The sequence below is a fragment of the Narcine bancroftii genome, chromosome 3, assembly GCF_036971445.1.
Source record: "Narcine bancroftii isolate sNarBan1 chromosome 3, sNarBan1.hap1, whole genome shotgun sequence".
Taxonomy (NCBI): domain Eukaryota; kingdom Metazoa; phylum Chordata; class Chondrichthyes; order Torpediniformes; family Narcinidae; genus Narcine; species Narcine bancroftii.
The window spans coordinates 104,204,999-104,231,561 of record NC_091471.1 but is presented as its reverse complement, the minus strand read 5'-3'; the positions used below and the strand labels follow the sequence as shown (position 1 = coordinate 104,231,561).

Sequence of the window (26,563 nt, the reverse complement as noted above, 5' to 3'; positions counted from 1 at the left end):
AGTATAGGTCACATATAAACACTTTAAAAAAGATCTTATTTAAAATACTTGAGCTCTGCTCATACTAGACAGGCAGGCTCCAAGAGCCTTTACAGAAGCTTTGGAGAGTGTCCAAGAGACTTCACTAATGGATTGTTGCTTACAAAAAGGCAACAGATGAAAAAACTCGTCGGAGCCACAGATTGTTTGGAATGGAACTTGCTATTCTAAGAGGGTCATGTGGTTTTGCATGCAGAGAGAGAAAAACAGGCTTTTTCTCTGTACGAGAGAGAGAGAGAGAGAGGGAGAGAGATAGAGAGAGGGAGAGAGATAGAGAGAGAGAGAGAGAATTCAGTTTTGCAGTGCTACAGCCAGCAGCAGCAGCTGGGACTGGAACAGGACAAGCTGGTAAACTTGTGGAAAAACCCCATTTGGAAGATGGGTTGTGAGTGTTTAGTTCACCCTGGTCAAAGCCCTTGTGGTTCATACAAGAGGAGATGACTGGCTGCCTAATATTTCACTGAAATAAGAGAAACAAAAAGGTACTCTGTGGTGACCTGAAAGAAAGAGGTTATCATCTGGAAAACCCTGATGGGGCAAGTTTCTTCGGCAAGACACTGAAGTGGCTGATTAAAAGGAATCAGTTGTGGGTGTCCAGCGAACAAGAAATCTCTCTCTGAAAACTGACAAGAACCTTCCTTGGTGGTAACCATTTACCTTGAAGGAATGAGAAGTGAGATTGGATTGTGAATCAAAGAACTTTTCTGATCTTAAACACACATTACATATACGTGCACTTAAAATGAGAAGGGGGTTAAGTTAGGTTAGTTAAGTTAATAGTGATAAGATAAAGTTTGATCCTGTTTTCATATTTAAAGATAATTAAAAGCAATTTTTGTTTAAGTAACCATTTTGTTTTGGTGAATATCTATTGCTGCTGGTTTTTGGGGTCCTCTGGGCCTGTAACAGTACCAAAAGCTGGAATTCTATAGTTACTGTTTCTCATTTGATCTCCTACTCTCCCATTAGTTCTTTTAACTAAATAAAGTAAAATTTAAAAAAAATGATCAATTGAGGAAGCAAACTTGGATGTGTTTTAAAAATGACCGAAGATTTTGCATCATGTATTATTACTCCTCTAATTTATTTTGACCTCGTTAAACATAACCAAAATTATTAAAAATTTCTCTGGAACAGCCTAACTTGACACTAATATTTTTGGCCAGTGAAACACAATGAAAATTGAACAATTTTCTCCTTTATCCCTGTAAAATCTAATGCCACTCCTAAAACACAAGAAAGATAAGATTGGTAAATCATTTCCACCAGTATGATTTGCTGGACCATTTTACCTGCTGCATTGTGTTGATGATACTCAATTAATTCAGGAATATTATCAAACAAATGTTTTTCTGCCAGATAATACTGTCTTTGAGGTTTCTGGGTCACCTTTATATGGTAATGTCGAATAGATCCCTCTCTGGGGAAAAAAAAAAAAACTGATAGTTAACCATTATTAATCTACACTTGTGGCTCCCCATCACCTAAGGTTATTATCCTAATCAAGTAAATATGTAAAATTTCAAAACTATTAATTATTTAATTCAAAGTATTCATAAATGGAACACTTCTATCAAATCTACCCCTCTCCACCCTCTGCAGTAGAAATGAAGATCCTTTAACATTAGGCCCTTTCATGCAGTGAAAAACCCCGACTGTAAAGGCACAGATTCTCCTCCATTATGTCAGGAAACTGACATCTATGAATGCACCACAGCCAGCTCCAAGGTGCCAAATTCAATCCCTCTTGGAGAAGGATAATCAGCGGAGCTCAGCGCTCCGCCACCTCACTTGAATTTATAACTGCTTGCAGCAGCTGCTTAGGGGTGGGCTAATGACATCATGATGACACCACCAGCCAGTGACTCATCTCCCCTCTCCTTCCCACCCACTCACCCCTCTCCCTCCATGACCCCTTCAGGGCAGCCAGCAGGAGCTGTCAGAGCAGGGGCGGTCAGTGCGGTCTATCAGGACAGGGGTGGCCAGCGGGGGCTGGCCGTTGCGGGTTGTGACAGCCCTGCCAGCCATTCCAGCCTTTGGGGCCACTCTCTGCGGCTCAAAACACAATAGAGCAATAGCCGTCTTTCCTATCCATAATCCCTTAAGCAACTGGAATTGTTCTGAGAAACACAGAGCAGTTCCAGCTGCATGGGGGATTTTGGATAGGGTAGATGGCCATTGTTCTGCCCCATATTTATAACGGGTAGCAGTAATGGACTGGTTGCCCTGCCTCCATCAGTTCCGGAGGGTGCTACAAGATCACTGTTCGACATGAACGTGACAGAGGAGCAGGCTTTTAGGGCTGCTCCATGAAAAGGTACATTATTGTTTTCCCTCTGCTCTTGTAGCTGGCCTCCAGGTAGAGGCCTGGCATGAAAGGACCAACTGATATAATTCAGTTAATTATTCCTACCCAAGGCTATAATATGCAGTGCCAAGAATGTTTCAGAAGGATTGAGTACAATACCCTAGAACTTGTAAACCTGTTCTTCCATGAACAAAGCTGTCCCTTATTTATTTTTATGCAAGTTTCTTGATTTGTTCTCTTAGCTTCAAAGATTTGTATAGATTTACTGAAAGACTGTTATTTTTTTTCTGCTACCCATTTTATAATAATTCAATTTAGTTCATTTTGTCTTCTAATTTCCCTCTTCTACTTACATAGTAAAGAACTAATAGGAGCATATAAATTGCAGGATAGAAGAGAATGAGAGGACAAAGAGAGATTATGAATATATCACTGATGGATGAATGAAAAATATGTAACCGTTCAAAATATAACTTAGTTGGTTAATCCAAGACCTTGAGTACTTAGATTCAAATCAGTCTGGTATATATTTTTTTAATTTAATACCAGTTGAAGGCCCTCCAATAGCTGTTCACAAGCACCTAATGAAGGGGAAAAGTGGCCATCTAAAATATTAAACTGAATAACCAAGAGTAGTGAAGTAAAAGACAGTAGCATAAGCTCACCCGCCAAATTTGGTGAAAAGTGATACTGTATACATCCCAGGTTGACTGGAATCTCTCACAAGAAATCCTCCCTCTTTATCCTGTAAAATAAATAAAGATCAAAACCTATGGTAACTGAGAAAATCCAAAGTTAGTAGCTGATTTTAGGAATCCCTTTGAATTAATATAAATGTTACAAATAAACTGAAATATTAGAGGCACTTTTCTATTCATGGGTCAGGTGTGGCATACCCATAATCAGAAGGTTGTGGGTTTGATTCATTCTAGAGACTCAGGAACATAATCTCAGTTAGCATTTCAATAAAGTATTTCAACACAAGCAGAGGTCTCATATATCAACTGAGATCTTGAACGGACTCTGCCTACCTTTTTAGGTAAGCACGAAAGATCACATCATTATAAACTGAAAATTAACCTGGTGGAAGAGTTCAGAGTTCAGGCATCATCTCTGGAAAGGGAAACAAAGCTTGTGTTTCTGGTCCCAAGATCCTTTATCTATAAACCTACAATCTGACCAAACTTTATCCATCAATGACCATCAAAAACAGATAATCTTACTGCACCCAATTTCCTGCTGATTTTCCCAATTACAATGGTAATTACACTTCAAAAATTCTTCAGTGATTATCCTTAATGCCAATAATCTTCCAGCATTACCCTTGAATATATTGAACACCTGAGCTTCTGGAACCATTTTGGCTAAAGAAATATAATGTAAAGTGAAGAAATTTATACACATATCACAGTATCCCTTATCCTGAGATTACCATTTTTCTCGATGCTCCAAGGGAAACAATTTCTCAACACCTCCTCCAATAACATTCCACAGATTTTGTTTTTTTTGCATTTCAATTAAATCAACTCATATTCTTCTAAGGAGGATGAAGACCTTTCCTACTTGTCACAGGACAACCTTTCCTTCCCAGGAATCAATCTAGTGCAGTGGTTCTCAACCTTTTTCTGTCCACTCACATACCACTAAGTATTCCCTATGCCATAGGTGCTCTGTGATTAGTAAGGGTTTGCTTAAGGTGGTATGTGAGTGGGAAGGGAAGGCTGAGAATTACTGCCCTAGACCTAATTGTTACTAAAATCTTTTGCTTGAGAAAAATTGTCATTGGCCTATTTCCTTTGGAGTTATGAAACCGTGCACATACAAGTCAATTAGGTGCGATTAAAACAGTGGTTTTCAAACATTTTCCCTTCTACCCACATACCATCTTAAGCAACCCCTTATTAATCACACAGCACCTATGACATAGGGATTACTTAAGGTGGTATGTGAGTGAAAAGAAGGTTGAAAACCACTGATCTAGTGAAACTTTGTGGCACCCTCTTCCTTGTCTTCATTAACTTTGTTCACATAAGAAGACTCAATATGTGTGCAGCACTCCAGCTATAACTGTACATAAATATCTTTAGTTATAGTCATCTGCTGGTAAAAAAAAATCCCAGTGTATTATTTGCATAGAACAATACAGCATAGGAACAGACCCTTCAGTCCATGCTGCCTTGTACCAACCCTGGTGCCAATTTAAACTAATCCCATCTGCCTGTACATGATCGATATTCCTCCACTCCCTGCCTGATGACGTGCCCAAATGCCCTTAAAAATTTGCATTCATACCTGCTTCTAATTCCCTGGCAGTGAATGGCAGGTACTGACCACTCGTTGCAAAAAGAAAACTTGCCTTGCAAATCTCCTTTAAATTAACACCCTCCCCCCCCCCCCCCACCACCCATTTTAAAGCTATGCCTTCTAGTATTTGTTATTTCTACCTAGGGAAAAGATTAACTATTAACCATAACCATGTCTCTCATTATTTTATATATTTCTATCAGGTCACTTCTCAGCCTCTTACACTTCACAGAAACAATCCAAGTCTGTCCAACCTCTCCTTATGGCAAACAGACAATATTCTGCTGAAGTGCATCTGCCCCCTCTTCAAAGCCTCACATCCTTCGGTAATGCATTGATGATAACTGCACTTAATGTACAAAATATGGCCTAACCAAAGTTTTATACAGCTGCAATATGATATCCTAACTTTTACATTCTTTTCTTTTTAAAAACATTTTTATTGAGTTTAACATATAAACACATAAAAATGCTAGGAAAACACATAACAAGTCATCTCATATACATACAAGAACAAAATGGTTGGAACTACATTAGACAGTTCCTTAATCCACTCGAGAAACAAGTTATTGAATTAATGCATGTTAACCATGTTGAAACTCACATTTGCCAAACTTTTACATGCTAATTTGACCAATGAAGGCAATGTGCTATATGTCTTCTTTATCATTCTAACTACTTGGATTGCTACTTTTAAGGAGCTTGCACCTCAAGATCCCAACGAAAATCAATGCTCTTAAGTGTCTTGCAATATTAAAACTTTCCTCAACATTTGATCTCCAAAAGTGATACACCTCACACTTGTTTGGATTAAGTTCACATTCCTATCTATTTTCTGTGTGATTCATGGATAAGTATATTTAAATGTAGACAAGGTTGTGGTTTAGAACCGAATTGAAGGATCACAAAGGTTGAATACTCATTGAGAACATAATTACATCAGTGAAGACTAAAAAAATGGATGGAAATGTGAAACAGGTCTCAAAGGTTTTTAACTGCAATCTACCATTTTCCTGGTTATTCTTGAAGGATAAATGTGTCACTCCATTTAAACATCAACCAACGAAGAGAGCTGAACAATGCTGCTTGCTCAGTGTTAAAAAGCTAAATTCATGTAAATTTAAGCACCAAGATGAAAAACAATATATCATTACTGTTTTACCAATTTCATTTTGCCAATGTAATAGTATGGATTGTATATGCTAATTGGCTCGGGCTGGCCTGCCCCCTGATGACACTCCTCCCCTGGGACCCAGGCCATAAAGGTCGGGTCACCTTTCCCTTCCCTGCTCTTCCTTAGTTTGGATCTGGGCCAGCTCAAGTCTTCTGTGCAATAAAGTCTATCGTTCCCCTCAAGTCTTTGTCATTGCGATTATTGGGGAAACTGATAGTACCCAACAGCCTTGTTTGAAAGTATTTGAGTGATCTTACAACTGGGCCACATGTGAACTAGACTCTATATATCTCCTCACCCATCGACATCGGAATAGATGTTTCTGCGACTGTTAAATTAAGTCAAATCAATATAAAATAAAAGTTTTCCACATTCAAGAATATTTAATTTAAAGCACAATTTAAAATGCAAAAAGAAAATAAAAAGTTTAATTTTCCGGATCACCATAGAACTAAGGAACACAACATTTTGCATTACACTAAAGTAAGTTGTACTATTTATCTACACATTCCAATATTGGAAAACGGCAAGACTCTCCAAAACAAAATTAAGCTACCTGCTCCTGGACTAATCTTTCAACTGGAAGAGTGGGGTTGCAACAGTTCTCTGTTTGTTTTATAAGCCCCTTTCACACTTGCAAGTGATCCGAGGAATTAATTACCAATCGGCTTTAAATTGTCTAGTGTGATGTCATCTTACACCAAGGATTGACAGCCTCAACCCATAGTACAATATTTGGCATCTACAAATGCTGATGTTGCAATCAGGCAAGTGCAAAACAGGTAATTGCATTGTGGGATTGAAATGACCCAAGTTTTTGTGTGAGTGCAGGAACGTGAAGGAAGAAAAGATTAAAATGAAGGTATAAACTTTGTCTTGGGAAGATCGCATGGGAGAGAGGGGGGAAATAAATGGCAATAAATAGCAATAGAGGACAATTTTTAAACAGCGTGGGAAAGTTGGTAGCGCTATAATGCAGAATTTATAAAGACCATGGGAAAAAGCAATGACAGACCTGAATTTCCAGAATGCTATATGGCAGAGAAACCCCTGCATGAATGCTCCAAGGATACACCCTTTTCTCTGCCGCATGGAATTCTGGGAGGGCAGGTCCGCCATCACTTTTTCCCATGGTATTTATAAATTGTACACGATAGCGCTACCAACTTTCTCAAGCTGTATAAATTGTACGTGATAATGCTATCAATTTTCTCATGCTATATAAATTGTGTGCTATAGTGCTACCAACTTTCCCACTCTGTTTAAATTGTGTGCTATAGCACTACCAACTTTCCCACTCTGTTTAAATTGTGTACTATAGCACTACCAACTTTCCCACTCTGTTTAAATTGTGTGCTATAGCACTACCAACTTTCCCACTCTGTTTAAATTGTGTGCTATAGCACTACCAACTTTCCCACTCTGTTTAAATTGTGTGCTATAGCACTTCCAACTTTCCCACTCTGTTTAAATTGTGTACTATAGCACTACCAACTTTCCCACTCTGTTTAAATTGTGTACTATAGCACTACCAACTTTCCCACTCTGTTTAAATTGTGTACTATAGCACTACCAACTTTCCCACTCTGTTTAAAAAATTGTCCGCTATTGCTATTTATTGCTAACATTTTCTCTGTCCCTTATAAAGGTTTATATAGGTTGGCACAACAGGGGCTGAAGGGCTCATACTGTACTGTACATAAAGCTTAATTATGTCATAATTAGGAATGATTAATTTTGTTCAAATACAAGATCATAATACATTGATCAGGATTTAGGGCAGGTCCACCATCGCTCGATGCATCATGATGTCACTGATAGAACAGTCCTAACCCTGGGGATGACTCCTTGTAAGTGTGAAAGCGTTCAGTATCCCAGTTAGGAGTGGTCAAGTGTGAAAAGCCAAACCTCCATTCCTATCCCAGGACACTGAACAGCCAATTTAGTGGGATGCAAGGGTGAAAGGAGCTATAAACTGATACAGGGGGAAAGATAGAGACAAAATTGTTGTTTGGACCATCCACTGGAGTTTCGAAAAGTGAAAGGGCTCTTGATTGAAACGTAAAAGTTTACAAGGGATTTGACAGAGTGGATGTGGAGAGGGTGTTTCCTTGTATGCTAGAAAGGGATTTGACAGAGTGGATGTGGAGAGGGTGTTTCCTTGTATGCTAGAATCAAGACCAAGATATTAGTTTAAAAATAAGTGGTCACCCATTGAAGATTTTTTTCTTAACTCTCTTCATCTAAAGGTATTAGGAAGCCATTTTTTCAAAAGAGGTAAAGAGATTCTTGCTAGCAAGGAGTTAAAAGTTTACTGGGGTAGATGGGAATCAATCATGACCTTATTAATTGTGAATCAGCTTCAAAGGGCTAAAGAGCCAAACAGCCCAGTGCTGCTCCAAATTTACATGTTAATATGCTCTAATACATTTAAATTTTGAAATAGAGCATGATATCGACTCCTTCCGGACCCGAGCCCAAGCCGTCCAAATAACACAATAAACCTACAACTCCCGTATGTTTTGAAAAGTGGGTGGAAACCAGAGCACCCAAAGGAAACACCTGCAGATACAGGGAGAATGGACAGGACTAGATTCGAACCTGGGCCGCTGGCACTGTAGTAGCTCTGCACTAACCATATAACTTGGCACTCAACAAATGTGACATTCACTAGTTGTTTTTCCAGTAATGTAAGGAATATGGAGAAATGCTCAGTTCACTCAAGCCATATGACTCCACTCAACAAGAAAAAAAACATCAGGAGCATGAAAGAGCTGGAATAGATGCTGCTCTAGTATACTGAAATAAATCGTGGTTATGTAATTGATAAATCCAAATAATGCATGGTGGTCTTAGTGAAATATTTCCTGTTTCTTCAAACAGGAATATGGCAAATCAGGCATCTTAGGATTGTTACTAAAACAGGAGGAGGGCAGGGATTGAGAGAGCTGGGATTGTCGGGAGCCAGCTGGAGGTGAGTGCCTTTAAGAAGCAAGTTATGGGTTAAACAGAATGGTGAATGGTGGGAGAAGTAATTAAGATAAGGGGTAGTGACAAATAAAAAAAGGGATGGCTCAATGGGTGGAGCAGCCAGTGTGTTAGTGGCTCAGAATAGGACAAAGAGACGAGCTTGATTCTAATAAGATCTTTGAATTTAAATTAGAAAGAGTTCATGGAGACAGCAGCGACAGCAGTGGAATGCTCCATTTGCAGAAAGTGGGAAATCTGGGACAGCACAATTATCCCTGATGATTACACCTGCAAGAGGTGCATCCAGGTGCAACTCCTGAGAGACTGAGTTAGGGAACTGGAGCTGGATGAACTCAGGATCATTCAGGAGGCAGATATAGTGAAAGAGAGGAGATTCAGGGATATAGTCACCCCTAAATGTCAGGAGACAGGCGACTGGGTGACTTTTAGGAGAGGGAAGGGGAAGGGGAGAGGAAGACAGTGCAGAGCACCTTTGTGGCTATTCCTCTCAACAACAAGTATACTGTTTTGAATACTGTTGGGGGAGATGATCTACCAGGGATAAGTCATGGTGGTCATATCTCTAGTGCAGGGGCTGGCCTCTCAGCTCAAAAGGAGAAGAGAAAAGCTGTGGGAATTGTGGACTTATTGATAGGAGAGCAGATAGGAAGCTTGGTGAATGAGATCAAGGCTCTCAGATGAAAAGTTGCCTCCCAGGTGCCAGGGTCAGGGATGATCCAGATTGAGTTCATAGCATTCTGGAGGGGGAAGGTATACAGCCAGATATCGTGGTCCACATGGGGGCCAATTACATAGATAAGAGTAGGGATGAGGTCCTGAAGAGGGAATATAGAGAATTAGGAAAGAAGTTAAAAAGCAGAACCTCAATGGTAGAAATCTCAGGATTGGTGCCTGTGCCATGTGCCAGAGAGGACAGGAACAGGAAGTTGTAGCAGATGAATGTGTGGCTGAAAAGTTGAGTGCAAGGGTGCAGGGGTTCAGATTTCTGAATCATTGGAATCTCTTCTGGGGAAGGTCTGACTTGTATGAAAAGAACAAGCTGTACCTGAACTGGAAAGGCATCAATATCCTGGCGGCCAGGATTGATTGAGTTGTTGGGGAGGGTTTAAACTAGTTTGGCAGGGGAGTGGAAATCAGAATGAGGACAGAAATTAGGGTAGAAGGACAAAAGCATAATGCTATCTTCCTGCCAGCATGAGTCTGGAAGGCCTTTTGACTTGAGGGCCAGTTTGACAGCCTTCACAACTGTCGCATTTTCCTTTTCAACCTGCCCATTCCCCTGTTGGTTGTAGCTAGTAGTCCTGCTGGATACAATGCCCATTGCCAGCAGGTTCTGATGTAACTCTTCGCTCATAAAAAAGATATGCCCCAGTCGCTATGTTCATAGCCGGGATACCTGAACAGGGCGAAATGACTGACAAAGTGGATGTCTCTGGACATGGATGGCGAATGGAAAACAGGAGTACTCATCAGTGATAGAGAGGAAGAAAATGTTCCCATTCGTGGAGGGGAGAGGTCCCTAAAAATCAACAATGAGCTGTTCAAAGGGCCTGGATGACTTAATCAGATGCAATTTGCGGGGCGGTAGAAGTGCAGCTTGCACTCCACACAGACCTGGCAAGACCTGGTCATTTCTCTGAAGTCTTCCATGGACTATGCATTGACAAAATGAGCCATGTGGGTAACTCCTGTATAAGGCATTTGAAGGGTCATTAAAGGCTCCTGGCCGATAGGCAATGTCATTATTGTAGGTGGAGAGCCTGATCCTCCATCTAGCAATCTTGTCATTTTTGATTTTTCCCCTCTTGACATTATTAAACATAAATGTGATTGAGCACTGGTCAGTGAGGAGCATTAATTTTCTACCAGCCAGGTAGTGTCTCCAGTGCTTCACAGCTTCTACAATGGCTTGAGCCTCTTTTTCTACAGAGGGCTCTGGAGCTTGTGGCCTTGCAATGACCGAAGGGAAAAAAATGCAACCGGCCTGCCCGCCTGGTTGAGATTAGCAGCCAGGGCTATTTGGAAAGGTACACTTCATCCACCGCGTGCCTGGCGGCTTTCGCAATGTGGTTTCGGAGGTAGTTAAAAGCTGTTTGGGCTTGGGCCAAGAGGGGAAAAGAAGTGGCTTTTAAGAGGGATTGAACCTTATCAGCATATTGAGGGATCCACTGGGTGTAATATGAGAAAAACCCCAGGCATCTCCTCAAAGCCTTCGTGGTCCTGGAACGGGGAGCTCTAACAGGGGGCTCATCCTATCGGGGCCAGGTCCAATTATGCCATTCTCCACCAGGTAGCCAAGGACAGCCAGACGTTTATTCCTTAACACACTCCATGGAGGTGATGGGCTCTGATTTTAGAGGTCCTCCGTTCTAAACCATTATAGGGGGAAGGGAACCAGAATACTCCAAGGTCACTCTTTTAAGGTGACACAGGAAGTCCAGACCCAACAACACCAGAGTGCACAATTCATCAAGTACATACAGGCATATTTTACAAAACTCCCCCCAAACGACAGATGTACTACATAATGTTCTCAAATACAAGTGGAGTGCAAATGAGATGCAAGGAATAAATGATAATTTGAAGGATACATCTTTAGGTTGTATTCTTGTACAGTCCGTGAGTCTATGAAACTTTCATAGAGCCTGTGTCGATTAGGTATTTAGTGGAATGTCTGTTTACCTTCACAGTCACTATGGAGTTGCTAAGCTGGTGAAGTCTGTCCTGATCTAGAACCATCGAGGCTAGGATTCCAGAGACTCTATACTCCTCACTCGAGTGGCCCCCACCATCCTGGGCTGCCCATGGGAAAGGTGACGTCAACCTCGTGGCGTAGCAAGGTTGCCACTCTCCTCCTCCTCCTCCACTGAAGGTGACGGCACCGAGTTTGAATTTGAGTCGCAGCAAGATGGCCATCGAGCCTTTTCGTGCCATTTTCTCGCAGCCACCCTCCTTTGGCGTGTAGTGTCGCAAGTGGGTTCAGGCAAATTTGGGGCCAACAGCATGGGGCTAGAATCAAATCCAGGTGTGGTGCAGGCTGCGGACTTCCCCAGGCTTCCCCTCACACAGTAAACCCTTGCCCAATGTTCTTTCTTGCTACAGCTGGAGCAAACTGTGTCTTTAGCCGGGCAATAAGGTCAGGGGATGCTGGCTCTTGCCGCAGAAAAAGCACAGCCTAGCATGGGAAGCAGCAGCCACTAGGGCTGGGGTAGTGGGAACAGCCAATCCTTGGCAGGAGTCACCTGGATGAGTGAGCTTGCTGGCTTTGAGGTCTTCATTCTCGAGCGTGGCCTGTTTCAGCGATTTGGCCAGCTCAACATGGCTAGCCAGGTCCTTCTTTCCTGACTCAAGCAGTCGCTGCCTCATGTACCTCGAGCGGACCCCCGTGACTCGAGTGTCCCGGATCTGTTCTTCCTCACGAACGCGACCTGTAGCCGCTTCATTCCTGCATTTCTTGGCAAGCGTCCACAGATCCAGCAGGTATTCATCAATGGTCTTTCCTGGCCATTGGCGATGTAGAGTGAGTCAGTGCCTCACTACAACCTCATTTTGCGACTTCAGGCACCGAGTCTTCAAAACCTCCATGGCAGCGTCATATGTAGTGCAGTCCCTAATGACTGCGTACCCTTTCGTTCCTACCCTCGAAACGAGTGCGGACCACCTGAGTTCATCGGTATGGAAGATGTCTCTAATCATGGTCAGGTAGGCCTGGAAGCGCTCTATCCAGTATGTGAACTCCTCAGCCACGTCAGATAGACAGAGGGTCTATCAGCAACATACATGGCTTGAGTAGCGCTTCCATCTTCTAGGGAATAAGCCAATAAAATTATAGCATGAATAAAAGCTCTCACGACTGGAAGAAGAACATATGCTTTTATTAGCTTATAACTGAGGGTAGGGTCTTACAGTGGTCTTCAGAAAGGCTCAAGGTTTAGGCAGGAAACCAGGGTTATATATGGGTAGATGGGGGCAGAGACCTAGCAAGACCTGGTCATTTCCCTGACATCTTCCACGGAGTAGGGCAAATTGCGCACCTTGACAACACACCATCAGTGAATCTCAGTTCACTGCAGAAGGTCATGCCTTGTGAGCCTAATTGAGTTTTTTGAGAAGGTAACAAAAAATAAATTGATGTGGTCTACATGGATTTTAGCAAGGCATTTGATGAGAGACTCATCCAGATAGTCATGAGTCATGGCATCAGTGTAGATAAAAAATTGGCTTGCAGGAAGAAAACAGAGAATAATAGTGGAAGAAAAGTTTTTTGCCTGGACGTCAGTGACTAGTGGTGCAAGGATCTGTTTTGGGACCTGCTCTTTGTGATTTTTATAAATGACCTGGATGAAGAGGCAGAAGGATGGGTCAGTAAGTTTGCAGATGACATGAAGGTTGGAGGAGTTGTGGATGGAGCTGAAGGTTGTTGAAGGTTAAAAGAGGATACATACAGAAATTTATTTACAGTTAATTTGCAAGTGGAACCAATGATGTGTTTATTGGGTTATATGAATGCCATTATTTCAGGATTGGCTAAGAAGTCATAATTTGCATTTTTGCGGTTAGGGTTAGCGGTTGCAAGAAAATGTATAGCGATTACTTGAAAAAATTATGTGGAATTGAATATACAAAGATGGCATAACGAACTGCAATCGTGTTTATATTTTGAAAAAAATAACAATTTGCAAAATAATTTTATTTTTGTTAAAATGTGGTGTTTATATTTGGATCGTATGGCTATTGATCTTAAATAAAAGTTATGTAAAGAGTTGGCATATTGACTATTTGATTTTAAATGTATAATTTTTTGTAAGGCTCCGAGGTGTGGGAGAGAGAGTTAGGATAGTGCAGTTGGTGGAGGGAGGATGGGGGTGGGGGGGGGGAGGGGGGATACTATTACTATTTCCTTTTTATATTTTGTCCTTTTGTACTTTTTTTTCCTTATATCGGTATTTTTGTGGCTTTGTATTTTCTCTTTTTGTAACATTTTTAAAATTTTCCAAAAAAAGAGGATACAGACAGGAGGAAGTGTTTGGCAGAAAAGTGGCAGATGGAGTTCAATATGGATAAGTGTGAGGTGATGCATTTTGGAAGAAAAATCAGAAGGCTGAGTACAGGGTTAATGGATGGTTACTAAGAATGTGGATGAACAGAGAGACTTTGAGGTTCAAATCCATACATCTCTCAAGGTCTCCGCACAGGTTGATAGGATAGTAAAGAAGGCCTATGGGATGCTGGGATTCATTAACAGGGGGATTGAGTTCAGGTTATGTTGCAACTTTACAAATCTCTGATAAGACCACACTTAGAGTACTGTGTTCAGTTCTGGTCACCTCATTATAGGAAGGATGTAGAAGCTATGGAAAGAGTGCAGAGATTTACCAGGATGTTACCTGGATTGGGAAACAAGTCTTATGAGGAAAGGTTAGCAGAGCTGGGGCTTTTCTTTTTGGAGTGTAGAAGGATGAGAGGAGACTTGATAGAGGTCTAAAGATTGAGAGGCATAGGGTGGACAGCCAGTGCCCATTTCCCAGGGAAGGAATAGCAAACACCAGAGGACATATGTACAAAGTTAAGGGAAGGACGTTGAGGGGAGACATTCGGGATATGTTTATTTTTGCACAGAGAGCTGTGGTGCCTGGAATGCCTTGTCATGGATGGTGGTGGAGACTGAAACATTGGGGGTATTTAAGAGACTCAGACAGGCACATGGATGATAGAAGAATAGCGGATTATGGCTTAGGGTGGGTTTAGTATTTTTTTAAGGAATATATGGGTCGACACAACATCGAGGGCTGAAGGGCTTGTACAGTGCTGTAGAGTTCCATCTTCTAAATTTTAATTGAACTTGTGTTGAAGATAGCTTCATGATTAAAGACAATTAATTTTAATGAAATATCATTCTATAATACAACAGACTTAATGACAGTCCATAATGTGTTAGTTATGTAAATTTGGCTTTTTGCATAGTTGAAAACAAATATGAAAAAGTAGCCTCAAATTATGTGCTATTTCTGATAGCTTTATCAACAATATCATATTGGTTTATTTGAAGTAAAAAATGGAAGTCTGCAACCATCGTGCCTAAAGTAAAAATACAATGCTGGAGAAACTAAACAGGTCAAACAGTGTACTTTATATAGCAAAGATAAAGATTTATAACTAATGTTTCTAACTTGAGGCCTCCATCAAAATATGTTGGTTTACTGAACATTTTTTTAAATTGGGTAAATTGTTTGTAAATAAAGAACATACAGTATTTTATCATTACCTCAGATTTTAGTAAATATTCTGCTTTACTTCTATTTGCATTTCTGCAATACCACCTAGACAAAAATGAAAAACAGATCAGAGAATTAAGAACTTTCCACAAACTGCATTCTCAGCATTATAGTTTAAATGTCTAACAATAACCAATTATTTATTATTTGCCATCTATTTGCCTTCTCATGCTTTCAAATATCCCAGGGAAATTAAAGGGACTAAATAATAGCAAATTCTTACAAGGTTAATTTTTTTTAAATTATGCTGGTGTGCAAAAATCTCCAACTATCTTAGATTTTATGGATTAGGTCTCTGGTTGTGATCTTCAAACATTAATTGGATTATTGGAGTGAATGGCAGGGAAAATGTATAGAACTGTTATTTGAGAAAAGACGAAGAAGAAAATAGGGAATTAGTGGCCAAATAACATATCAGAAAATGCCATAATTCATTTTTCTTGAAATGGTGACAGAGTTATTGGAAAATGAGTGGGAAAAGTCGACATGCTCAACGAAGAGGAAATCACACATAGCACATCTAATGAGCCGACCGGATAACCAAGATACCATTAAATAGAGTAAACTTGGATATTCAGAAAAGGCTATTACATTAGTGACAGCAGTGACTCCATCTTGTTATACATTCAGGAGGAGAAAGCACACAACAGCTTGACACATTTGTGTACAATAAATCCATATTGCATTGCATTACAGTACTATATTTTTGATAAAGCATTAAACTAAGGCTTCATAAGATAAGAAAATAAGAAAAATAAGAAAAGGCCTCATAAGGGGCATGGTTGGCAAAGTGGTTAGTGATCGGGATCGGATCTGCATTCGAATCCAACGCTGTCTGTAGGGAGTTTGTCTGTGTGGGTTTTCTCTGGGGGTTGCAGTTTCCTCCAATCCTTCAAAAAAATACTTGGGTGTAGGTTAATGGGGTGTAATTTAGGCAGCATGGACTCATAGGGTCAAATTGGCCTGTTAGTGCTGTAAGTCTAATTTTAAATGTCCATTTAACATGTTTCAAGTTAACGTTAAACAGCACACTGGAGAAGGGTTATCCTATGTGTTGTCTAATATATATTACTCAAATCACATCATTCTACTGTTTGTGAAAGTCTGCTGGATGAAAATTATTTCCCTCATCATGACAACAATTCATTGGTTGTAATATGCTTCGGGCAATTACATATTCAATCTTTTAGAGTTTATGGCTATTTATGAACCATAACACCCAATGGATGGTCTCTGGCAAATAGAATGAATGAAATATAATTGACTGTCTTTGAACAGAGACAATCATTGAACTGTAAAATGTCATAATGGATTGCAAAGAAGGCCTATTTAGTTCCTGCCAGGCCACTTCTCTGCTAAGGTCATGTTAACAGACACAGACAATAGACCTTATCCTACCCAAGGAAACAGGACAATGGCACAACCAATACAGAAGCTACTTCAGTGCCAGAAATCTGGGTTCAATTCTGACATCAGCTGATGTCTGTGTGGAGTGTGTACTTCCTCTCTGTGATAGTATCAGTTTCCTCCTACTTCCCAAAGACGTATGGGTTGGTAGGCTAATTGGTTGGTAGATCTAAATTATACATGGTGTATAAATTTATGGTAGAATCTAGGGGAAGTTCAAGTTCATTGTCACATGCAGTGATAGAAGTTATTTTGCAAGCAGATCAATTATAAATTTTGCTTCCTGAACACTTTTGAGTCTATTTTATGGATTTTGGGCTGCTATTTGTGAAAATCACCTTAAATTTTCCGATCATGTCCTGTTCTTTAGACATACCTGTGATTTCCTGTGATATTTTAATACTAATATATTCCCTACAAAGTAAGCATTTTTGGTCAGTCCAAACATGCCTGGGCATGTGCTCAGTGCAGGTGCTATGCAAATATGGTCTTGGGCCTGGGGATACTTAATCAGGTTAGATACAGACAGGCTATAAAAGCAGCTCACATATACAGATGCTGTGCATTAAATTGATATAGAGTGAATGCATGTTGATGCACATGTTCTACTGACAATAATATAGGGAGTGTACTTAACAATAGCATTTATTGTCTTCAGGAAGATTCAATAAGCAGAAATGTCTTGTCAGTGTCCCCACAGCTGTGATACACCCTGTTATATTTGTGTCAAGTATATGCTGAGCGTTCAAAGGCGCTACGTGACTGCACTTATAAAGAGAGCCTATAAGCTCTACTTTGGATGTAAAATTAGTGACCAAGGCAAACACTGGGTGTCTCACATTTGTTGCACAACATGTGCAGTCAATCTGAGAGCTTGGCTCAGAGGTAGGCAATGCCATTTGCAATCCCAATGATATGGTGAGAACAGAAGGATCACATGATGGACTGTTACTTCTGTCTGATATTACACATTTTGTACAACAATATTACACATCTCACAATAATAAATTACAGAGTTGCAGAGAGCAAAGGCAGCAGAACTATTATACTTAAATGTGTTAGATTTCAGAGTGGAGGGATATGAGAGCAGAGCAGTTGTAGAACATGAAAGAAGGATATCTGCTGGAACCAACTCACAAAGTATCACTACACCATAGGGCCATACTTTTTATTCTTGATGAGAATACAGAAAGAATAGATCAAAAATGATTTTAAACAGTGTAAATGGTTAATTGATGGCCAGCATAGATTTTCTGGGGAGAAGGGCCTCTTTTTGTACTATATTTCTCTGAGACTAAGAAATGATAGGTGTGACTACATCACTGATATAGATCTTAGTGAGAATAACCTGATTGAAACACATGCATTGTGAACTTTCTTTGCTGAGGTTCAGGTTGGGCACCTGCTATCTGCTTACCCTCCTGCCAAAGGGCCTTCCACCCTACTAGTACCTTGCTTTGCTCTGCGTGCAGTCAGCTTCATTTCTTTGTCAAGTTCTATCGCATACACAATGCCTAGAGGTACAAAAGAAGTGGGAAACAAAAGGTAAAATTAAAGTAAGAGGGGGAAAAGAATCAAGGGGATCAAAGATCTGGTGGGAAGAGAGATACAAAAGGAGTTAGAAAGAGACAAACGGTTAGAGAACTGATGCCGGAGTCATTATGAAAAAAGAAAAGGTGGGTTGGAAGATGGGATTAAAGGAAAGAAATGAGTAAGGATTAAAAAGGAGGGGAAATAAGAGAGAGGACAAAGAATGTAGGCTGCAATACCAAGGGAGGAAACAGATGACTCTCATCTGTATGGGAACTTTTACAAGTTCATAATGTTCCAAACATCTTAAAACCAAAAAGTCCTTTTCATGTTTAATGACTATTATAAAGCACAAAGTTGTAGCAGTCAATTTGCTTACATAAGCAGCAATAACATAAATGGCAAAACACCTCACCTTTGAGATAATGGGTGAAAATATACATTGTGAATTATACAACAGAAAAATTGTTGGCCTAGATTTTGCACACATCTGGCTGGAGTAGGAATTGAACCCTGGGTCAAATCTTGGGTAATTAACACAAAACACAAACATTCTTCAATATGACTCCTATTTAGAAGACTGAATAACTTACTCATATTTTTCTAAAGTGCTGGATTTCTTTTCAGTTACATAGTTGCTTGGTATGTAACCCTCACATCTGCAAAGGAATAAAAAATTAAAGATTCTAATGATAAAAGCACCATTAGCATTTATCCTTAATATGTCTAAAACTGTAAACTGTAGAACTCTAAAACTGCCAATCCTGCATACTTCTGTAGGCTCAAAGTAAATGAAGTTTCCTTTCCAGGAATCTAGGTCACCTCCCTAACACAGTGGTGAGCAGCAAATATGGGATGTGTGGCAATCAACTGCAGCGGCCAGTCATGATCTTGAAACTAGGGGGCTAAGTGCAAGCGTGACCATCACTTCAATGGAATAGCAGTCAAGAAATATACTAATATTAAGAGTCTTGGGTGGTCACAATTCTGTGAGGACAAATATAGTTTCAACATTAGCCCTTGAAATAGTGCTGATTCAGAGAAAATGGGGTTTGTCAATCCTGATTTGTTCTAAAAGTAAGGCAATGTAATTTTTCAGACTAGTGAGAAGCAGCATGGTTGGTGTAGCAGTTAGCACAACGCCTTTACAGTGCCAGCGATCAGGGTTCAAATCCCATGCTGTCTGTAAGGAGTTTGTATGTTCTCCCCGTGTCTGCATGGGTTTTCCCCAGTGGCTCTGGTTTCCTCTCACCATTCGAAAAAAAACGGGGATGTGGGTTAATTGGGCAGCATGGTCTTCTGGGATGTAATGGCCTGTGTGTGTGTGAGTGTGAGTGTGAGTGTGAGTGTGTGTGTGTGTGTGTGTTCTGTCTACTGCACTACTAATGTCTTTTAGAGAAGATTTTGCCAGAAAATAAAGTACTAAAAAAGATGAAAATTCTTCCAAATAACTGAAAAGACAAATATCCTTATGGGCAACAAGCCATCCAAGATTGCATGCAGAATTATTCTACCTTGGGTTATCCCTCTTTTTAATAACAGATTTTTTTGTGGGTAGTCAAGAACTGTGCACACAAATTTCTTGCCCTCTGCTCCCAATTTTCATTTTAGATGCTGAGAAGAGAGCACTACTGTAATATTGTATCATTTTATATTCATTTTGGAAGTGTACAATCACATTCTATGGAATACATCTTCAAAATCTATTCAGTATAGGAAGGAATAACTAGCTTAATACACAGAATAATGAGTAGAACTCCTGTCTGATTGGAAATCTTGATTCAGTGTCAGCTTAGCAGGTCCTGGTTCCCACGCTGTTGTTACAGTGACCAGGACCTGCTCATGTTTAAGCTCACTGGAGTTCTGATTCAATACTCCCTTTAACTCATTTTGGCTCCATTTGCCATGCTCCATTTAAAATTACTGGTGGGTGGGCATTTCCTGCACTCCCTTTAACCAGTTCGCAAGAATATGTCTTGTTCTTCTGCATGAAATCAACAACAAAAAAGAAAAATTGAATTAAAAGCACATGAGCGTAATATCCAAGGGTTCAGAAAAGTTTGGTAGTGGTGGATTATAGGAGTTTTTTTATTTTTGCGAAAATATTTCCCAATGATAACTTCGACTTAAATAAAGTAGCACAGATGCAGACACCCTGAAGCAACAAAAAACAAAAGTTGGGAACAATTGTTCAAATAACTTCCATGGAAGGTGAAACAGAGTTATTGCAACAGAACTATTAAAATTGACATTTAATATAGAATTGAGTCATGTTCAAGTCATGGCCAAACTCAAATACATTATTCGGTATTTAAATTACAAGAGCCATTAAAAACACTTACCCATTTTTATCTTTTGCTTTCCACCAATGCACATCTGACTTTGTTATCAGCACATATTCTTCACCCTTAACTAGACTTAAATCATGGGACTCTAATGCCTCAAAGTCATATAATGCAAGAACTGCTTCAGCCTCCTCCTCCTCCTCCTCATCCATTTGTGATGAAGGCTTTTTTATTGGATGATTGTTATGTATCTGTGCACATGATGGACAAGACAGAATATTTGACAATGAAAAGTAACTTCCTTGAATCAGAAGCCACAAAAATCTTATTAGAGTTAATTGCTCCATTTTTATTTGAATACTGTAGAAAAAAAAAATTATTGAAGACATGAACACATTCGGTCAGGAAAGATTTTCCCTCACCAAGGTTCGAAAAGCAGGAACATAATTTGTTGCTCTAATTTAACATTTGCATACATAACTTGAATTTCAACTCAGTTTGGTTTTCTCTTAAGCAGTTAAATCAAAATAAATGTTTTCAAGCTTTAAGATCTGGATTGAGAATCATCGGAAGATTACAATCACGGACTCAAAAAGATCAGACTGAGAAAATTCAGATGATATTACAACACATTTTTGCCATACTAATAATACAACTCCATAGCATTAATTTGAAAGACAAAAAAAACTGTTTTTCAAATATTTGACAAAGTAGAGAAAAAGATAGAAGTATAGCTCTGAATTAAACTGAAAAATTGGCCACAGAAGGCATATAGGATTAAGCAGATAGTTTATATGGAAGTCAGTCCATATTAAACTGATCAATATCAATTAACTGCTTAACAAACTTGAACAATTCAATCGGAAGTTTTTTCACTGATACCATGGAACTTATTACAGATCAGCAGCTCTGAACTATCCAAATACCAATTTGCATAATTAACAAATATAATCTGGCAAATGAACCTTTTTTTATAATTTTTTTATTTTTCACACTGTGAACCATATCAACCAAAATATGTACAAACTTTTCTCATTAAATATACACAGTAGCATTTTCTCCCTTTGTTCCCCCTTTCCCTCCCTCTCCTCTTCCCACCCCCCTCCAAAACCAATAAATATTCAACATATACAATACAATAAAACCATAAAACAATGTCTTTACACAAAGGAAAATAAACAAGAAAAATCCGTCATCTATTTTTACACACTGAATCAAGTCGTTTTGTCTTCTTATCATTTAAGGGGAAGGAGGTCCAAGGCAAGGTCTCTCTGTTATGTTCCATGAATGGTTCCCAAATTTGTTCAAACAATGTGACTTTATTTTTTAAATTATATGTTATTTTTTCCAATGGAATACATTTATTCATTTCCATGTACTATTGCTGTATTCTCAGGAATACATTTTCCAAGTTGACATTATACATTTTTTTGCTTCTGCAAAGGCTATCATAATGAATCTTTTTAACACTTTATCTAATTTGAGGCCTAATTCTTTAGTTCTTATGTTACTTAAAAGAAAGATCTCTGGATTTTTGGTATGTTAGTTTTTGTGATTTTATTTAATACCTGATTTAGTTCTTCCCAAAACATATTCACTTTCGTACATGCCCAAATTGCATATATTGTTGTTCCCTTTTCCTTCTTATAGCAAAAACATCTATCTGATAATGTTGGGTCCCATTCTTTTAATTTTTGAAGAGTGATATATACCCTGTGTAACCAATTACACAAGGTATCATGCGTAACCTTGTGTTTATTGTATTCTTCATAGTTCCAGAATTTAACTTTTCCCATGTTTCATTTTTTTATCTTTATGTTTAAATCCTTTTCCCACTTTTGTTTAGGTTTATAGCTTATTTCATCATTTTCCTTATCTTGCAGCTTAATGTACATGTTTGTTATAAATCTTTTAATTATCATTGTGTCTGTAATCACATATTCAAAGCTGCTTCCTTCAGGTAATCTCAATCTGTTTCCCAATTTATCCTTTAAATAAGCTTTCAGTTGATGATATGCAAACATTGTACCACGAGTTATTCCATATTTGTACTTCAACTATTCAAATGTTAATAACTTATTTCCCAAAAAGCAATTTTCTATTCTTTTAATTCCTTTTCTTTCCCATTCTCTAAAGGAAAGGTTATCTATTGTACAATGGATTAGCGGATTTTGCGTCAATAATAATTTTGGTATTCGGTAATTCGTTTTTTTCCTTTCTAAGTGGATCTTCTTCCATATCGTAAGTAAATGATGCAATACTGGTGAGCTTTTATATTGCACCAGCTTTTCACCCCACTTATAAAGTATATGTTTCGGTACCTTCTCCCCTATTTTATCTAGTTCTATCTTAGTCCAGTCTGGTTTTTCTCTTGTCTGGTAAAAATCTGATAAATACCTTAATTGTGTGGCTCTATAATAATTTCTAAAGTTTGGTAACTGCAAACCATCTTGGTTATACCTCTCTGTTAATTTATCTAACGCTACCCTCAGTTTCCTCCCTTTCCACAAGAATTTCCTTATTATTCTTTTTAGTTCATTAAAGAATTTCTCTGTTAAGGGAATTGGTAACGTTTGAAATAAGTATTGCATCCTTGGGAACACATTCATTTTAATGCAGTTTACCCTCCCTATCAACGTTAGTGGTAATTCTTTCCAATGTTCTAAGTCTTCCTGCAATTTCTTTATTAGTGGCTGATAATTTAGTTTGTACAAGTGGCTTAAGTTATTATCTAACCTTGATCCCTAGGTATCGGATTGCTTGTGCTTGCCATTTAAATGGTGATTCTTTTTTTAAATTCTGTATAATCCGCATTACTCATTGGCATCATTTAACTTTTCTTTGCGTTGATCTTGTACCCTGATATTTCTCCATTTTCCGTCAATTTCTTATGTAATTCTTTTATTGATATCTCTGGCTCTGTTAGGTATACTATGATGTCATCTGCAAAAAAGCTGATTTTATATTCCTTCTTTATTTTTATCCCTTTTATTTTATTTTCTATTCTTATCAGTTCTGACAATGGTTCTATTGCTAAGGCGAACAATGAGGGGGATAATAGATATCCCTGTCAAGTTGACCTACTTAATTTAAATTGGTTAGAAACATATGCATTTACTGCTACCTTCGCCAATGGTCCATTATACAATGCTTTAATCCAATTTATATATTTTTCTGGTAGATTGAACTTCTGTAATACTTTAAATAAGTAGTTCCACTCTACTCTGTCAAAGGCTTTTTCTGCATCTAAAGCAACAGCCACTGTTGGTTTCTTATTTCCTTGAACTGCATGAATTAGATTAATAAGTTTAGAGACATTATCCGCTGTTCGTCTTTTCTTAATAAATCCAGTTTGATCTTGTTTTACTATTTTTGGTACACAATCGGCCAATCTGTTTGCTAATAATTTCGTTATTATCTTATAATCTGAGTTAAGTAGAGATATTGGTCTATATGATGCTGGTGTTAATGGATTCTTCCTCTTCTTTGGTATTACTGTAATTATTGCTGTCTTACAGGAATCTGGCAAGTTTTGTGTTTCTTCTACCTGGTTCATTACTTCCAGGAGAGGAGGAATTAATAACTCTTTAAATGTTTTATAAAATTCTATTGGAAATCCATCCTCTCCTGGTGTTTTATTGTTTGGCAACTTTTTTAATATATCCTGTACTTCCTCTATTTCAAATGGTTTTATTAGTTTGTTTTGTTCCTCTTCTTGCAATTTCAGCAGTTCAATTTTAGCTAAAAACTCTTCAATTTTATCATCTTTCCCCTCGTTCTCAGTCTGGTATAATTGTTCATAAAATTCCTTAAAGTTTTAATCTCTGTTGGGTTATATGTAATTTGTTTGTCCTCTATCCTTGATACCAATACAGTTCTTTTAGCTTGTTCTGTTTTAAGTTGCCAGGCTAATATTTTGTGTTTTTTCTCCCAGTTCGTAAAACTTTTGCTTTGTTTTCATTATGTTCTTCTCCACTTTGTACATTTGTAATGTTTCATATTTTATTTTTTTGTCTGCCAATTCTCTCTTTTTCTTTATATCATCCCTTTTTACTAGTTCCTTTTCTGTATTTACTATCTCCCTTTCCAACTGCTCTATTTCCCATTTGTAATCTTTTTTCATCTTAGTTACATAACTTATTATCTGCCCTCTAATGAAAGCTTTCATTGCGTCTAATAATATAAATTTGTCTTTCACTGATTCTGTGTTTATTTCAAAATATGTTTTAATTTGGTGTTCAATAAACTCTCTAAATTCCTGCCTTTTAAGTAGCATGGAGTTTAACCTCCATTTATATGTTCTTGGTGAAACGTCCTCCAGTTCTTTTGTTCATAACTAGGGTGAATGATCTGATAGTAGTCTAGCTTTATACTCTCCCTTGAATATGGGCCGACAACAAAAACATATCAATCCTTGAGTATGTTTTATGCCTACTCGAATAATATGAATATTCCTTCTCTCTTGGGTGTTGCCTCCTCCATATATCCATAAGTTTCATTTCCTGCATTGATTTAACCAAAAATTTGGCTAATTTATTCTCTTTGCTTGTCTTTTGTCCAGTTTTATCCAACATTGGATCGAAATTAAGGTTAAAATCCCCTCCTATCAATATATTTCCTTGTGTGTCTGCAATCTTCAAAAAAATATCCTGTATAAACTTTTGATCCTCCTCGTTAGGTGCATATATATTGAGCAAATTCCAAAATTCTGAGTATATCTGACACTTTATCATTACATACCTCCCTGCTGGATCTATTATGGCAAATGAACTTTGAAAAGGAGTCTTGTTTTTTTTACATTAATTAAAATGTGTGTGTGTGAGTGTGAGAGAGAGTGAAATCAAGATACCTATCTAGTCTAATTGCATTTTCCTGCATTTGGCCCATAACCCTCTATTCCCTTTCCATCCATCCACCTGTTCAAATGTTTTCTAAAATGCTGTTTCTAACCCAACTCTACCTGCTCTGGCAGCTTGTTCCATATACCCACATTTCTGTGTGAAAACTTGCCTCTCAAATTTCCTTTCTTCCCTCTCGCCTTAAACTAATATCCTCCACTTTAGACTCCCCTACCCTATTTATTTCACTCATAATTTTATAAACCTACACATGTTCACTCCTCATCTTCCTGAGCTGTGAGAAACAAAAAGCCTATCCAATATCTCTGAACTAAAGCCCTTCATTCCAGGCAACATCCTGGTGAATCTCATTTTGTACTATTTATAGCACTAGTGTGGCAAACAGATTTGCAAACAATATTCTAAGTGATACTTTACTAATGTCTTGTACAGTTGCACACCCTGCCGATGAAGGGATGAAAGCTAAACACATCTTCAGCATCCTATACACCCATCAAAACAGTTTCAGAGAGCTATGAACTTGCACATCAGCACATCTACTTCCTCAGGAGTTTGCAGAAACACTGGCAAATTTTCACAAATATGTAGTGGAAAGTGTGCTGTCTAGTTGCATCACAGACTGTTCATGGGGACACCAATACCCCCAAGCGTAAAGCCCTGCAAAAGATTATGGGCACAAGAAATCACAGGCAAAACCCTCCCCATCACTGAGAACATCTACAGAGAATACTGCCGTCACAGAACCGCAGCAATCATCAAGGATCTACACTATCCAGCACAGGCTCTATTTTCTCTGCTATTATCAGGAAAGAGGTATAGGTTCCACAAGACTCACATCACCAGGTTCAGGAACAGCTGCTCCCTCTCCACCATCAGACTCCTCAACAATAAACTCAATCAGAGACTCATTTAAAGACTCTTACTTTTACACTTCATTATTTTTTTCCTTACTCTATTGCACAGTGTGTTTACATTTGTTGTTCACTTGTGTATGTTGTGTACAGATATTTTTGCACTATCAATAAGTGGTAATTTTGTCTCACCCTCAGAAAAAAAAATCACAGGGTTGAATGTACTCTGACAATAAATCTGAAAATCTGTAATCTGAACCCCATGGTTTCTCTATACATCAACTCTACCAAAGTCCCTACTATTGACTATTTTTGTCTAGTCAGCATTAGGTGACCTAAAATGCATTTACTCACATTTAACTGGAATAAATTCCATCTGCCACCACTCCACTTGACTTCCCATTTTATCTATGTTCATATGTTCTCTGGGACAACCATCCCTACTATCTACAACTTCACCAATTCTTGTGTCATCTGCAAACTTACTTACCAGGTCACAGACATCCTTATCAAACAACTTACTTACCAGGTCACAGATAT

The 26,563-nt window shown here is 38.6% G+C and overlaps 1 protein-coding gene across 9 annotated transcripts in view; it reads right to left on the bottom strand.

Moving 5' to 3' along the window:
* The window catches only part of LOC138757434 (tyrosine-protein kinase Tec-like), a 159,489-nt gene that overhangs the window by 24,980 nt on the left and 107,946 nt on the right, over positions 1–26,563 (bottom strand). For all 9 annotated transcript variants that reach the window (XM_069924700.1, XM_069924703.1, XM_069924704.1 and 6 more), the window contains 5 exons: positions 20,371–20,564; positions 18,622–18,687; positions 15,082–15,136; positions 3,013–3,092; positions 1,332–1,459 (listed from right to left, as the gene is read on the bottom strand). In XM_069924700.1, coding sequence (XP_069780801.1) covers positions 1,332–1,459; positions 3,013–3,092; positions 15,082–15,136; positions 18,622–18,687; positions 20,371–20,564 — 523 coding nt within the window. The remainder of the gene's footprint in view (positions 1–1,331; positions 1,460–3,012; positions 3,093–15,081; positions 15,137–18,621; positions 18,688–20,370; positions 20,565–26,563) is intronic.